Genomic DNA, 14,076 nt, shown 5'->3' on the forward strand with positions numbered 1-14,076 from the left:
TCAGGGAATTGTACTTGCGACGGTCCGTTATATGGATGACATATTCCAGTACTAAATCTTCAAAAGTCTTCACAAAATTGGCACCCCTATACAAGTGAGAAACATACAAAATACCTCTTTCATACCAAGCATGATAGTAAAAATATGGTCTATGTCTTAAACTCACATGCTTATTATACCAAATGGAATCTTGCTTATGAAACTTGGTTAAATTCATTTCTTTAAATATTAAATGTCTATATTCATACCAAATCTTCAGAGTTTCAATCATTTGACATTTTTAAATTCATTTAACACACATTGAGGAGCTTCTGTTTTCCATAATATTAAATAATCATTGTGAAACAATTTGAGCATTTCGATTTCTGATCCTTGTACTTATGCAAAATCACAGAAATTGGTCTGGGTGAAACACTTTTTGAATAATGATTATATGAGTACACGTCGTAGAAATTATTACTGTTAATCCACATTTGGTCAAGAATATATAGATTTATTAAGATATGCATGAAGTGGGACGTTCTGTACACAACTTTTTACAAAAATACTTGATCGTTTACTATACATTCGTCGATTTCTGTTTCTTGCAAAAGGTTGAAGGCATTTTATAATTCCTGTGGTTGTGAAGTCAAAGTCAATTTTTGTCAGTTTTATCAGACTGCTGGTACAGTTACTGTACTCGCATGGAATTTGATGTCTGTACTAGATGTCAAAAAACAAGCTCGAAGTTTACAGGTTTCCTTTGATAGTTATATGCGTTGTAGCTTACATGAGATACAGGTACGTATATTATCCGGCCATTCATCCGCCAATGAAGAAATGTATACATAGCTCAACGTTCATTTATTATTATTATTATTTTTTTTTAGGGGGGGGGGGGGTCGAAAGAGTCCGAAGATGACCCGTACGTCTGTGTCCATTTCTAAGGTCAAAGGTCAAAGCTTTCCAGCTGGGAAGTTCGTGATTCTGACTAACTCTGTACGTAGGACCCACTATAAGGGCATGTGGGGTAGAAAGTGATTCTACAAATGGCAGTATAAGATCCAGGAGTTCACTGCCTGACATGATTTTGACCCATAATTCACTTGGCAGTTTACTCAATGCACTTGGTAAACATATACATGACATGCCGCATTTAAACGCTCTTTGTGTGACATCTCATGTACAAACTCAACGGAAAAATGTAAGCGTATAAAATAAGGAGCAAATTGTTTTGGGTTTCTCTAGCAAATATCAGAGTAGTACATGTAAGTCAATCAGAAAATGAGAGAGAGAGATCGGAATTTCCGTGTCGTCGTTTGCGTAGAAAATAATAATCGCTGCTATGTAGAGAGATTGGATCATTGTATTCATACAAAAGATCAAGTTCCATGTATTAAAGGAAGGTTGATGACATAACGTGGCTGGCAGGGTTGAGCAAAATCGTGAAGAAAATAGTATGGTACGTCTTTGATATACACTGCGAGAGCCTGATGGCAATAGATGTTATAAAACTAATAAAGTGTATTACGTAAGCGAGAAGCTTCTGACGTCACAGCCAAGTGGTCAAAATGAATCTGTCACGGTCTCCAATGAGCGCCATTAGATGAGTTACCTACGTCCACATTACGGAGACATTCTAGCTCTACTTTTGATTTGCCTGCGACTTCTGCCAATATGTCTTCAAAATTAGCAAGATATAAATCTCTGCAGTTATATCATCTTCTAAACTCAGAACGAGATCATTGCGTACTTTGCATCACCCTATTCAAACCTTTTTTTTTTTTGAATAGGTGGTTTTGTCTCAAATTGTATTGCCCCTTATTTTCTATCAAGTGGATAATGCTGATTGTATCAAAATTCATTATGCAAAAGTCGATAATGATGAAAATTATTGTATAAAAAGACGATGATATCTATCATAACTTAGTGCAATAACATTTTTTTTTCCCCATCGTCATTGTCACAAAGACTAGTGCTGATGGTGGTGAGCAGTAGCTTTGTGACAGTGATTGAACTCCTTTCGTTATAATGACTCCTTTTCCTTGGTTACTTACTTGGCATCCATCAGAACGAATCCTAACTGAATCTTAACTGAATCTTAATTTTAATGACACTTAATAGATATCGACTTTGTCACATACTGCAATGACTTCATACTTTTGAAATGAACTGAACCAAGTTCTCTTGTACTTGAGTCCGTCAGACTGAATCTCCCATCATTTTCGTCGTCCAGCACATGCTTTGAGACGATCCTAAACCAATGTAAACACTTTATTTTTTTTAAACAACGTATCCTTTTGTTTCGCTTCCACGATTAGGAAAAGAAAGTCATCGTAGCTGTTCAACGTGACAAACAACATGTGGAACTCCGACAAATCGCAAATACTGCCAAAGGATGTCAACATCAGACAATCGAGCAGCTTCAGTGACAACAGCATCTCGAATTACGAGGAGGAACACGATGTCGCTGTCACGGATGTCGAACCTTCGGCTATCAATCTATCTGTATTCTCCGCGTCACGGAGGGTGAGTTCGACACTGGTATCGTCTGGCGAGAGGAAGACGTCATATGCACACAGCACTGAAAGTCGAGAGATGGCGATGAAGCGACGCTTCAGCAAGAGAGGTCTGAAGATGAGGGAGGTCGAAGATTCTGAGAACGACCTCGGGCGGCAGAACCAAACGAACGACGAGGAAGACGACGAAGACCAGAGTCAGATCGGCACACAGACACCGGGTGACCTCCGCCACACAGCACGACCAGAGTCGAAGACGACCACAACGGCCCCCTATCGACGACATCAGGAGCGATCTCGCAGAGTCCTGACCAACTCCAAGTTCGACTTCCGACAGAAGTCCATGGCCGATGTCCACCGCAATGTCCGGACGGAGGACCAGAACAAGCCCGACTCCAAGTCCACACAGCCGTCGATATTCAGCAACATCCTCGAGGAAGTGGACGGTGACAAGGTGACAGTGAAATCCAAAGGTCTGTCTTCCACGGAGTCTTTGTTTTCAGGGATGAAGGCAAAGTTGATAGCGACCAAGAAGAAGAACCTAGACAGAAACCACTCCCCGCATCTCCACGTCAAGTTAATGGAGGTAAGCCGTAAATTTCCTCTTTATTCTCATCCATAGAAAATTCAAGCTACGTACATATTGAAGGTCCAGTTTACCTTTGGGAGCAGTGATTTAAAAAAATTGAAGATATCACATAATAAATATTATGATGCATATGTGCAGGTCTGTTGTATCACAAAACATCCTACCAATAATAAAGCCTAAAATATAAGGAAATATTAGTATTTTTCTTAATAAACCATAACTGTAGACGGTTTTTAGTCTGGAAAAATTTCTATTATAACTATTGTTCACATTGTTAACATTGATAATACGGATGCAAATCTTTACAGTGGTTGTTTCTATCCATAACTCACATTTTAGAACTCTTTTAAAGCACTAATGCTGTTTGTTTTTTTCATCTGCAAATGGTAAATTATGCCTTTGAGCTCCTAAGGAGCGGGTAGGTGGGTTACGGTTACTCCGTTGGGATACTGAAGTGGATGTATTGGCTATTCAGGCACGCGGTCTACGTTCCACACACAAGACACAAGTTATTCGTCAGTCTACTTTTGTATTTTGTACTTATATGACATTTCCTGTTTCTAGTAGCATACCCATGCACTCAATAAACCTTTTTTTGTGTGTATTGGTGCCTTACATGATCAAATGAGCCTGTATTGATGGATATTAACGGTTTATATTCGCAATTATTTGAAGTCTTGTATTAATGGATATAACAATAGTCATATTGATATTTTTATCATGCTCGTGATTTATCAGTATGATCATTCTACATAATTCTACTGTACCTACGATGGAGCTTTTCGATTTTTTTTTTAAAATCAAACATCAAAGTTTGGTCGTAGACATGATCACACAAAATACAAACAACAACAACAACAAACAAACAAACGGACAAACAAACACCCAACCCATCATTTTAAATTAATACAATTTGCATCTGCAATGGATAAAAGACGCATTGTTTGAAATATGAATTCATGGGTTAACAACGCACACAAGCATGCACTCATATCATACATTTAAACATATACTAATATAATATGTACTGTCAAATGTCATATTATCTTTCCTATCCCGATAATAAACATTGATAGTCCTCTTGGACTCTTGGCCTAATGTACGTAGATATAACTCGTCTATAGCTCGGACAATTCAAGGTTAGCTGCCTGATAAGTTCTAGGCCTGATTTCCTGAGTTACAGTTTATCGGCATCGTTCACATCCCGTCAGTCTGGCTCGGGGTCATCATGGGGTCATCCCACAAGACCGACACCCACGAGTCATACAGCCCACGAGTTCGACATTGAAAACAGGTCCTTGAGTCATGCAGCTCACGAGTCATACAACCCATGACTTCGACACTAGGCAAATAAAGCACATTAGTTCGACACGAGGTAAAAACAACCTACGAGTTCGACAGATACAACACGGGGCTAAATGTGTCGGTCTCGTGGGCCTTGTTAGGTTAGTCTCGAACTCATGGGCTGTATGACTCGTGAGCTGTATTACTCATGGGCTTTAAGACTCGTGAGCTGTATGACTAATGGGCTTTATGACTCGTGGGTTTCGGTCTCGTGACAGGCACCCGTTGAAATTTGGGTATTTGAATAATATACGAATAATACACATCAATTAATGAAGGCATTTCGCAAGGTACTTTTCGAATAGTCTCAAACGTCCGAGGCTATAGCCGTTGATGTTTGGACTGTTTCGAATTGCACGGGCAATTATACTGATACCCGAACAAAATAATGTGTATTATTTGTTTTATAAAATGATGAAGCAGAGTAGTTGTGGTTGTAGTTGTAGTTGTTGGAAGAATTTCAAATAGGCGTTTTAAATACCCCGGTATAGCCATATTCGTCAGGATATAAAACAATGAGATTTCGCTCCATCGCCATAGCGACGTGACAGTGCTAATGACCGGACATTGTACTTACTGTACGATCGGTCATAAGCGAAATTACTTGATAGGCTATATAGAATAAAACCCTTGTCTCGCATAAGCTTTCAACCAATCATTTGACTAGGATCTGCTTCATCATTATATGCTATAGAATAACAAAACGTTCTTTACAGAGTAAAATATTCATTTTCAAAGCCGTACTTGCACAGACAGGGATCTCTTAAACCAGGCTGTATCATTTGATATATTTGTATGCATAAGATTTCATAACGCGAATCAATCCCAAACTAACCTTAGTTCTTATAGATTGAAATGAAGAGTGTATTCCGCCTCTTTAAGTCAATCAGTAACACGCATGACGGATTTGTGTTTGTTGATTTAACGCCTGCGAAAAATGCAAATGTTCTAATGTGTTAAATTTGACTTTCACATGTTTGTTGTTGTTTTTTTTTTCTAGACTGGTACTTTATGATTCATTTTGTCTTTCTAAGGGTCAGAAATGTGACAAGACCAACACATTTCATAAAACTTTGACGCAAATGACCAGATAAAAAAGGAAAGCAGAAAGACTCGTAACTTCGTTTCTGTTCATCTATCGTGTCTATAGGCAGTTAGAAATTGCCAGGATATAAACGAGACAGCGCCCAATTCAAAGTTATTGCTACAAATCTTTTTCCGAGAAAAAAAAAAACAACAACAAACAAACAAAAATCTTGACTTTGTTTCTGTCCACCTAGGCGGTCAAAAGTGGTGACAAGGAGCGACTGACAAAACTCCTGGACCAAAATACTTCCTTTAACCTGAACAAGTTGGACAAGAGAAACATGGCCCTACTCCACTATTCCGCACTGAGTAACACCGATTACATCGCGAGGGAGTTGCTCCACAGGCGGGCTGGTAGGTCAAAGGTCATTTTTTAAACCGATGGCAAATTTGGTGCAAATTTGTAAAAATATGTTTGCAGTTATACGTCACTGTATTTCGTTCTCAAGCCTTTGCACGGGGTGATTAAAAGGTATACTAGTACACTTTATGTAAAGTCATCTCTCTTTTTTCAATCTATCTTAAGTATGCTATGTTACGTTACGTTATGTTATGTTATGTTATGTTATGTTATGTTATGTTATGTTATATTGTCTTACGTTATGATGTAATTCTTTTTAATGTGGTGCATTATGTTATGCAATATAATGTTTTGCCATGTGATTTTATGTTATGATGTGTTGTGCTGATGATACTCTATTGGTATTTTACTAATAACCTTGTCAATGTTTACAACAAAAGAGATACAGTCTTCAACATGACTGCTTTCTGTATGCCCGTGACGTCTGTTAATTGCTTCTGATCGACGCAGATTTGGAGGTGAAAAACTTGGACACTCAGGCCACTCCTCTCCACGCGGCGGCACGTGTGAATAGCGTCGACGTCGCTCACGTGCTGCTGGCCCGGTGCGCCAACGTCGAGAGCACGACGATCACTGGCGCGACGCCGCTGCACATCGGCGCGAGGAGGGGAAACATGAACGTTTCACGGGTAACCAAATCAGTTGATGGGTGTGTCGTTGTTGTCAGGGAGTGTTTTATCAGTGAGAAGGTGAAACGGAAGTCATATAGAAAGTGAACCCGTGATCGAAGGGAATTTATATCATATGTCGAATGAAAACAATGAACGACAAACAACGAAAAACTGACCACGCCCATTGACTTCAGTATAAAGATTTGACTCAATGATATCGATCACGAAAAACAGTAATGAAATAAATATTAAAAAAAATAGTGTCCTAATATAATATTAAGAAAAATCAAAGCAAAAAAAAAAAAAGCCAAACAATCAAAGAAGGAAAAAAAATCGAAAGGACTATATCATTTCATATCATGTTTGCATCTTTGACTGTTTCTACAACAGATATATGACGCTATACAAATGCTGTGGATCATCATCATCATTATAGTGGGAGTGCAAGGACTCTTTATTATGTTCCGATTCTAACTGCAAACTTAAAATTATGTCAAGCGTATGAGTTTTTGACGTCATCATCATAGAGATTGAAATCAATTCGTATAATATCAACAATGCAGTAAAATTACTACAGGCAAAACAAGAGGCCAAGGCACAAGTTCATACTTTGTACTAGTATGTCATTTGTTTATGTTAGTGGGTTTTGTGTGTGTGTTTGGGAAGGTGGGTGAAGGAGAGGGGGAGGGCGTGGAGGCTGACCGGCAGATGGAGACCAGCAAGGCCCCGGAGAGCATCCAATATTTATTATCAAAGCAGTGTGTTTATTGATATATATCGCCATGATCACACATCATTATTGCGCCCTTTATATCTGCATAATGGTGTCACATGACAACGATTCAGCCAATCACAAAGTACTAGTCGAGCAACAAACATTAGTATTTATATTTACCTGAAGGTGCTGGTTACTCTGGGGAAGGCGAATGTCAACGCCAAAGATTCGGAGGAAGCCACGCCCATGCACTGTGCCGCCATGAGCGGCAACAGGGACCTCTGTAATCTGCTGGTGAGTTGAACCTGTGCTTACGTGGTTTCGCTCAGTGTTTTATTATGATAAAGCGACCAATCACGAGTTACCTCTCTTTTGATATCATATAGCACATGTATATACGAACAAAAGCACGATGAATAAACTGAAGTATGTATCATAATATATCTTCTTTTGATAAGCATTAAAAAAAAACTCCGTCGCGCCGAGTTATATTTTACTTTAAAGTAGTTGTATTTTACCTTAAAATATAAAGAACATTCTCTTTCAGAAAGTAAGCTTAAGTGATTAAAAAAAAAATCATGTCTGCCGATATTTTTTGTGGGGTTTGTAATGCAAGTTCAAAATAATATGAGCATCTACTGGTGAGCGTATGATTACACAGTAGAGCATTAGTGTGTTATATTTGCCAAAGGCATGAGTGTGAAGGCAGAAGTAAAGCTTCTTATATTTCCGTCATATACCACAGTGCTATTGTTGAGTAAAAAACCCTTGACCACATTATTTGTGCTTCAGAACATCCTTGTCTTATATCATGTTCAGTGATTCGATTTGATTTGATAAGATTGAATCTTAATTATATGGGTATTTCTGTTGCGTTTGCATGAATATTGTCATGCATAGCATATAATATCTTCAAATTGGTTAATGTATTATTTACATTCCTTCTGCTTCTGTACTTTTCTGTTCATGCTCAATTGTCTACTTTGCCACGGATGACTAAAACTAAAGATTTCACAGAGTGTCCCGGGCCCTGTTCCATAGTGCTGTTCGTAAAGTTGCGCATGACTTTACGAACTTTCCCTTACGTTTTAACAAACTACCACTGTTTGTCAATATTTCATATACATTGGGAAAAATGCACTTTCAACTAAAATCGTGTGTTGAAATATGAGAATAATCATTATCATATGCAAATTTCAACTTTAGCTATTGAAATTAATAATGATTTGGAAACCCACATGGCTTGCCATATCTAAGTCGTTCGTAAAGTCACGCGTAACTTTTTTGACAGCTTCATGAAACATCAGGGCCCAGGAATCATCCATTTTAACATAATGGTTATCATTCATATCCCCTTCCCCCTAGTGATGGTGCTTATTTATTTTGTTTGTTTATCTTTGACGGAATATTATTTTGAATTCACAAATAACTCATGGAAATATTGTCCTTTTTTTCAGGCCGATCACGGTGCCGATATAAGAGCTAAGGACGTGAACTACATGACACCATTGATGAAGGCAGTAACCAGCGGTCACGAAGACCTGATTGACCTGTTCCTGGAATGGGGTGAGATGATTAATCCTTTGTGGGCTTAGAGTGTCTGATGGCACAGTAACCCCCATGGCGTTGTATACACTGTCCAAAGTAGGGGGCTGCGGAACCATAGGGGATGGGGGAGGGGTACCTGTTCTGGTCGATAAAATATCGGGGAAAATCGGGGAAATCGGAAAAAGAAATCACAGCACCCATTACTTCCAGAAGAAGATTCCGCCCTTAAAGGGACATTCCAGACGATTTTCATAATTTCACATCATGTAGTACATAAATCAACAACTCCATGTATAGATTTACTGTGGTTCTTGAGCTGAGAAACAATACTTTGAAAAACCTTAAACAAATTACACTGAACAAGGATGATGACATAGGAGGTTCACATATTTCAGAAATGTAGCAGTGTAATTCCATTACAATACCGCTTGCTTGCGAGTTCACCTGTGTATAATCTATGCATGCCTTCTTCTTTTGTTCTGCTTCCTTGAGCCCCAACTCATGCATTCTTATGGTAACTCTGCCATGTCATCATCCTTGTTCATTGCAATTTATTCTAAATGTTGAAAATATTCTTGTTCTTCATCCCAATCATCACAAATTCTGAAACTCTGTCCTCAGTATAACTAATTTATAGTTGTTCAAATGTAAAAATCTGAAAATCATCCGGAGGTCTCCTTTAAATTCTACACGTCTCAGCGGAAGGGGGGAGGGGAGGGATTGGTAACCATTGACTTTTGACCCTCCCCCCCCCCCCCCACACAAACAAACAAACAAACAAAAATGTTTCGCTGTCCCTGCTCGAAAGTCCCTCCTTATCCAAACTTTGTTTTGCTGACCATACTTCATGCATTCTATTGTGTGTCCCTCGTAAAGAAAGGGTTATCAGTCTCTTATAGGTTTACTTTGCGTACTGTTCATCTTCGATAGACATGAACAATGCATATGGGATATTGTGGTCTGATTATCATTACTCATTAATATACATGTATCACGCATGTCATCAATGTTGTTAGCGGAGTTCCGGTTATTTGAGGCAAAGAAATTGTTGATAAGAGCAACCAAACAAGAGTAGATAAAGCAAAAACCAACACAAAACATCGTTGTAATTAGAAACAGGCCCAAGGAATAGACCTAGAAATTGTAATTAGGAACAGGCCTAACTGAGCGATATCAAATTCTAGATTTTTGTTGGATCATTTTCTCTCCGAATACAGCTGATAGACTTGGTATCCCTCTCCAAGCCTACCTCTCAGACCAGGACAACGAAAGTAATTCGTGTCTTCATCTGGCGGTATCCAAGAGACGACCAACGGTAAAAACAACAACAATAACAACAAACAAATTAACAAATAAACGAACGAACGAACAAACAAACGAATGAATGAATAACGTAGAATCAAGGGGTGCGACTTCTTGTTCGTTCTGTTATGCACGGTCACATATTCATGTTATATATATATATATATATATATATATATATATATATATATATAATATGAATATGTGACCGTGCATATATATATATATATATATATATATATATATATATATATATATACATATATATATATATACAAACAATATGAATATGTGACCGTGCATAACAGAACGAACAAGAAGTCGCACCCCTTGATTTTACGTTATTCATTCATTCGTTTGTTTGTTTGTTCGTTCGTTCGTTCGTTCGTTTTAGAATAGAATAAACACAAATCTTGGTTTGGGAGCTGTACAATATTAGATTGTCCTTTTATATTGTGCGAAGCGAATGCTGACAAGTTGGGAAGACCGTACTATTCAGGTGCAATAAGCCTAAGTTTCACCCTTGAAAATTACCCCCTCTCAAACAACTTACAGGTTATACAGCGGCTGCTCGATCACGGAGTGGACGTCAACGTCCAGAAGACGAACGGTATGAGCCCGCTCCACATTGCCGCCATCAACGGGTCTACGACCACGGCAGTGCTGCTGCTGGAAAACGGCGCCGACCTCGAGTTGAAGGACAACGATGGCATGACACCGCTGCACAGGTAGTCCCACCTAGTCATCCTGGAGTTATTCCTATAAGGATGTTCTCACACAACCAGAGGCACATAGTTGACAATTACATTGTATTAAACACTGTGAAATGACGACCGTATGTGCAAAGGCAGCTAAAAGTCTATTTTATTAAGTCGACTGATATGCTTGCTGTCATAAGTATGGCAAATCCAATGCTTGATACGACATGATGCTGACGAACGTCCGTTCGGAAAGAGAGTTTTTTGTTTGTTTGTTTGTTTGTTTGTTTGTTTTCGATCTTCAGTGTTTGAAGGCGAAATGCGGATACGCAATCATTCAAATTAATCTTAATGAAAATACCCGAAAAAAAAAAGACTTACAAACACGCAAATTTAAAACAATGGCTATCAAGACATAAACGCAGCTTTGTGGTATAGTCGCCTCGACATGAACAATGATACATGGTAATATAGTCCACTGATACAGCATCCTATTCAGTAGGTGTTTCACAACGCCCATTCCACGTAGACGCTTGGTGGAGTTCAGGGGGATCAATACATTAAAGGTTTACATAGCATAATAAACCTCCAGTTCTTGTCCTAGACTGAGGGTTGCTTGGTGTAAAGTTAACTGGAGTACAGTGAAATCTAATAAGTTTTTGACATTATAAGGAACTCGATCGAGTCCAATATTAACAACTCGTCTTCCCTTACTCTAATCAACCAAGGGCAACCCTTTACAATCGTGTGGAAACCATGGCGTTGTTTATCCACGAGGGAGCCGTGATCGACGAGGTCGACGACGACGGATTTACACCTCTGCTGTGCGCCGCCTGGAAGGGTCACGTGTCCGCCGGCCAGCTGTTGCTAACCCGAGGGGCCGAGGTTAATTGTGAGTGACCAGTTAACTATCGTAGGTTGTATTACTCCTCGGTGCAACCAACCTCCCTCCCTGTATAAAACCCTGTTATGACAGACCTTACCCCGACAAGGTTAGGACAATGTCCAGAGAACGAAATTCCCCGCTTCAGACAATAAAACCGCAGGAGAGAGTCATAGGGATACCGTTTTGACAGACACGCACCGAAAACCTCCGGGTAGGTTTCCATAACAACCTACCCTTTCGTGTGCATAGGGGGTATGATTACGGTAACAATCCACGTGAGCGGTGTGTGGTTCTGTTTGAACTATTCAGGGCATGCGCGTTAAGTGCATCAAAGAAATGTCACCGCGAGGGCGTTTTAAGAGAAAGGTTGTCGGGGTGATGTCGGGGTAATGTCGGAGCAATTACCTTAAATGGCTAGGGTAGAACATAGCAAAGGCTATACTGCGATAACGTCTGGGCAACATTTTGCGGGGACTGTTTCAACAGGCAGGGTAAAATTTTAGATATCCCGGAAGTTGTTGCTGCAACTCTGGTGTGAACGCTTTGCTAAAAACGGGGCCTTAGATGCAGACATTCCTGAAGCATGCAGAATTGCCAAGTCCCTGTGGCGCTATACCGAACGGAGAGGGGGGGGGGGGTTGGGGGTGGGGAGGGAGGTTACAGGGTAATGCCGGGAAAATAAATGGGCAAATCTTGGAACGGGACAGCCGGAAAATCATGGGTTAGGAGTGAAATAGTATAAGGGTCCTCCCCCCCCCCCCTTTCCGGTTTTTTTTTTCTTTATCAAACTTTATTTTCTTTTTTGGGGGGGTATTTTTTTTTTGTTTTCTGAAGTTTAATCCTTACCCCAAACTGCATTACTGATTTTTGAATAATTTTTTCTTCATTTATTTTGGTATCTTTGGTACGAATTTGTGAAGCGGTCTGGGACATTCCATTTTATTTAAAGGTGTGAACCCTATAGGGTGTGTACAGTTCTGGTTGATGTGAGGATTTAGCTTTTAACGTTTTGCGAGATATTCAGAAACCACTCTATGAGATGTCAAAGAGCATGCAATTCTAAGGGGTATCAAAAGTTTATTTGATGAAAATCGGTTTTGAAATGGCCGAGATATCCCAAAACAAGGTGAAACAAAGATATCCTAATAAAAGGCGTGGCCTGTCGCCTTTTATTATATCATCACTTTTTTGGATATCTCAGCCATTTGACAACCAATTTTCATCAAATAAACGTTGAATCCTTCTTAAAATTATATGCTCTTTCATATTTCATAAGAAGTTTCTCATTATCTCATTTAGGAATGTTCAAAACAAGAATCCCCACCTCAACCAGTACTGTACAGTCCCTTTAAACTATTTCTTGACTTCTGTGCGATTTTCACTTAATTTTTTCCCTGTTGGCAGAGTAGATAAATCACCAGTCACATTTATATTCTCCGGCAAAAGCAAAAGCTGATTTTCCTTTTTTTTTTTTTTTTCTTTAAGCATGTTAAGTGACCGGGGAAAAAAAATGTTGCTCTTGATTGAGATACGTAATAAGTAGCTTGCTCTGACACGTCTGATGATTTGTGAGTTCGCATGAATTTTGAAAGATCAAAGTTTCTTTTTCTCGTTCCTTTGTTTTGCGTGTGTACCTTGTTTTTTTTTTTTTTTTTTTCTAGTCTTCGACCAATATCACAAGTCGGCCGTTCATTGGGCAGCCGAGATGGACCACTTAGATTTCATGGAGTTTTTTCTGGACATTGCCGGGAAAAGCTTGATCAACGTAGCCGATGTCTACGAGCACACACCGCTGCATTACGCTGCGGAAATCGGCAACTGTGAGGTAAGACGGTCAAACCACTCGCATCTACAAGTCTTTATCAAGACTAGTCGGACTGAGGTGATGAAGCATAGGCCTACAAGCGAAATTATCCGTTGCTCTAGCGGGAACCACTGGATTGACCAGACAGGCAACTTATGTGACTAATTTCTTTGGTGTATGATTTCTATCTCGTAGCCGGCGCTGACTATCAATTTCCCCCAACTATACGTCTGCATGAACTTGTTTTTGTTTTGTTTTGTATTTTGTGTTTGTTTTTACTCTTTATTCCGTTGAAATGGCAAGAGAATTGAATAACTGCAATTCTTTGCGTGTCAGCACTGGAATATAAAGCCCAAATTACGACATAAAATGAATAAGTGGTTTTTCTCCTGTGGGGTTCTCTTTGGCTTAGGACAAAGTAAATCGCTGTTATAATACGAATAACAACGGTAAGGAACAGAGAATATCTATGAAGATACCACAAAACTCGAATTTGCATGCCGCACGCTTCTGGTACGTTTGAATCTTCTGGAACGTTTGAATCTAATGCTTGACCCATCTCTTCATTGCGAGGAAATGTCAGTAGTTAAGGTCTTAGCTATAGAAAGGAGACGCACATTTTACTGAAGCGGAT

At 39.3% G+C, this 14,076-nt stretch overlaps 1 protein-coding gene across 1 annotated transcript in view; it reads left to right on the top strand.

Annotated features, from left to right (window-relative positions):
- The first annotated feature begins 2,340 nt into the window (after positions 1-2,340).
- Positions 2,341-14,076, top strand: part of LOC140232247 (uncharacterized) — a 30,851-nt gene continuing 19,115 nt past the window's right edge. Inside the window, exons 1-9 of the mRNA XM_072312380.1 lie at positions 2,341-3,084; positions 5,712-5,871; positions 6,329-6,507; positions 7,391-7,498; positions 8,662-8,770; positions 9,970-10,067; positions 10,610-10,782; positions 11,481-11,644; positions 13,300-13,463. Coding sequence (XP_072168481.1) covers positions 2,341-3,084; positions 5,712-5,871; positions 6,329-6,507; positions 7,391-7,498; positions 8,662-8,770; positions 9,970-10,067; positions 10,610-10,782; positions 11,481-11,644; positions 13,300-13,463 — 1,899 coding nt within the window. The remainder of the gene's footprint in view (positions 3,085-5,711; positions 5,872-6,328; positions 6,508-7,390; positions 7,499-8,661; positions 8,771-9,969; positions 10,068-10,609; positions 10,783-11,480; positions 11,645-13,299; positions 13,464-14,076) is intronic.

This window comes from Diadema setosum, chromosome 8 (assembly GCF_964275005.1).
Source record: "Diadema setosum chromosome 8, eeDiaSeto1, whole genome shotgun sequence".
NCBI lineage: Eukaryota > Metazoa > Echinodermata > Echinoidea > Diadematoida > Diadematidae > Diadema > Diadema setosum.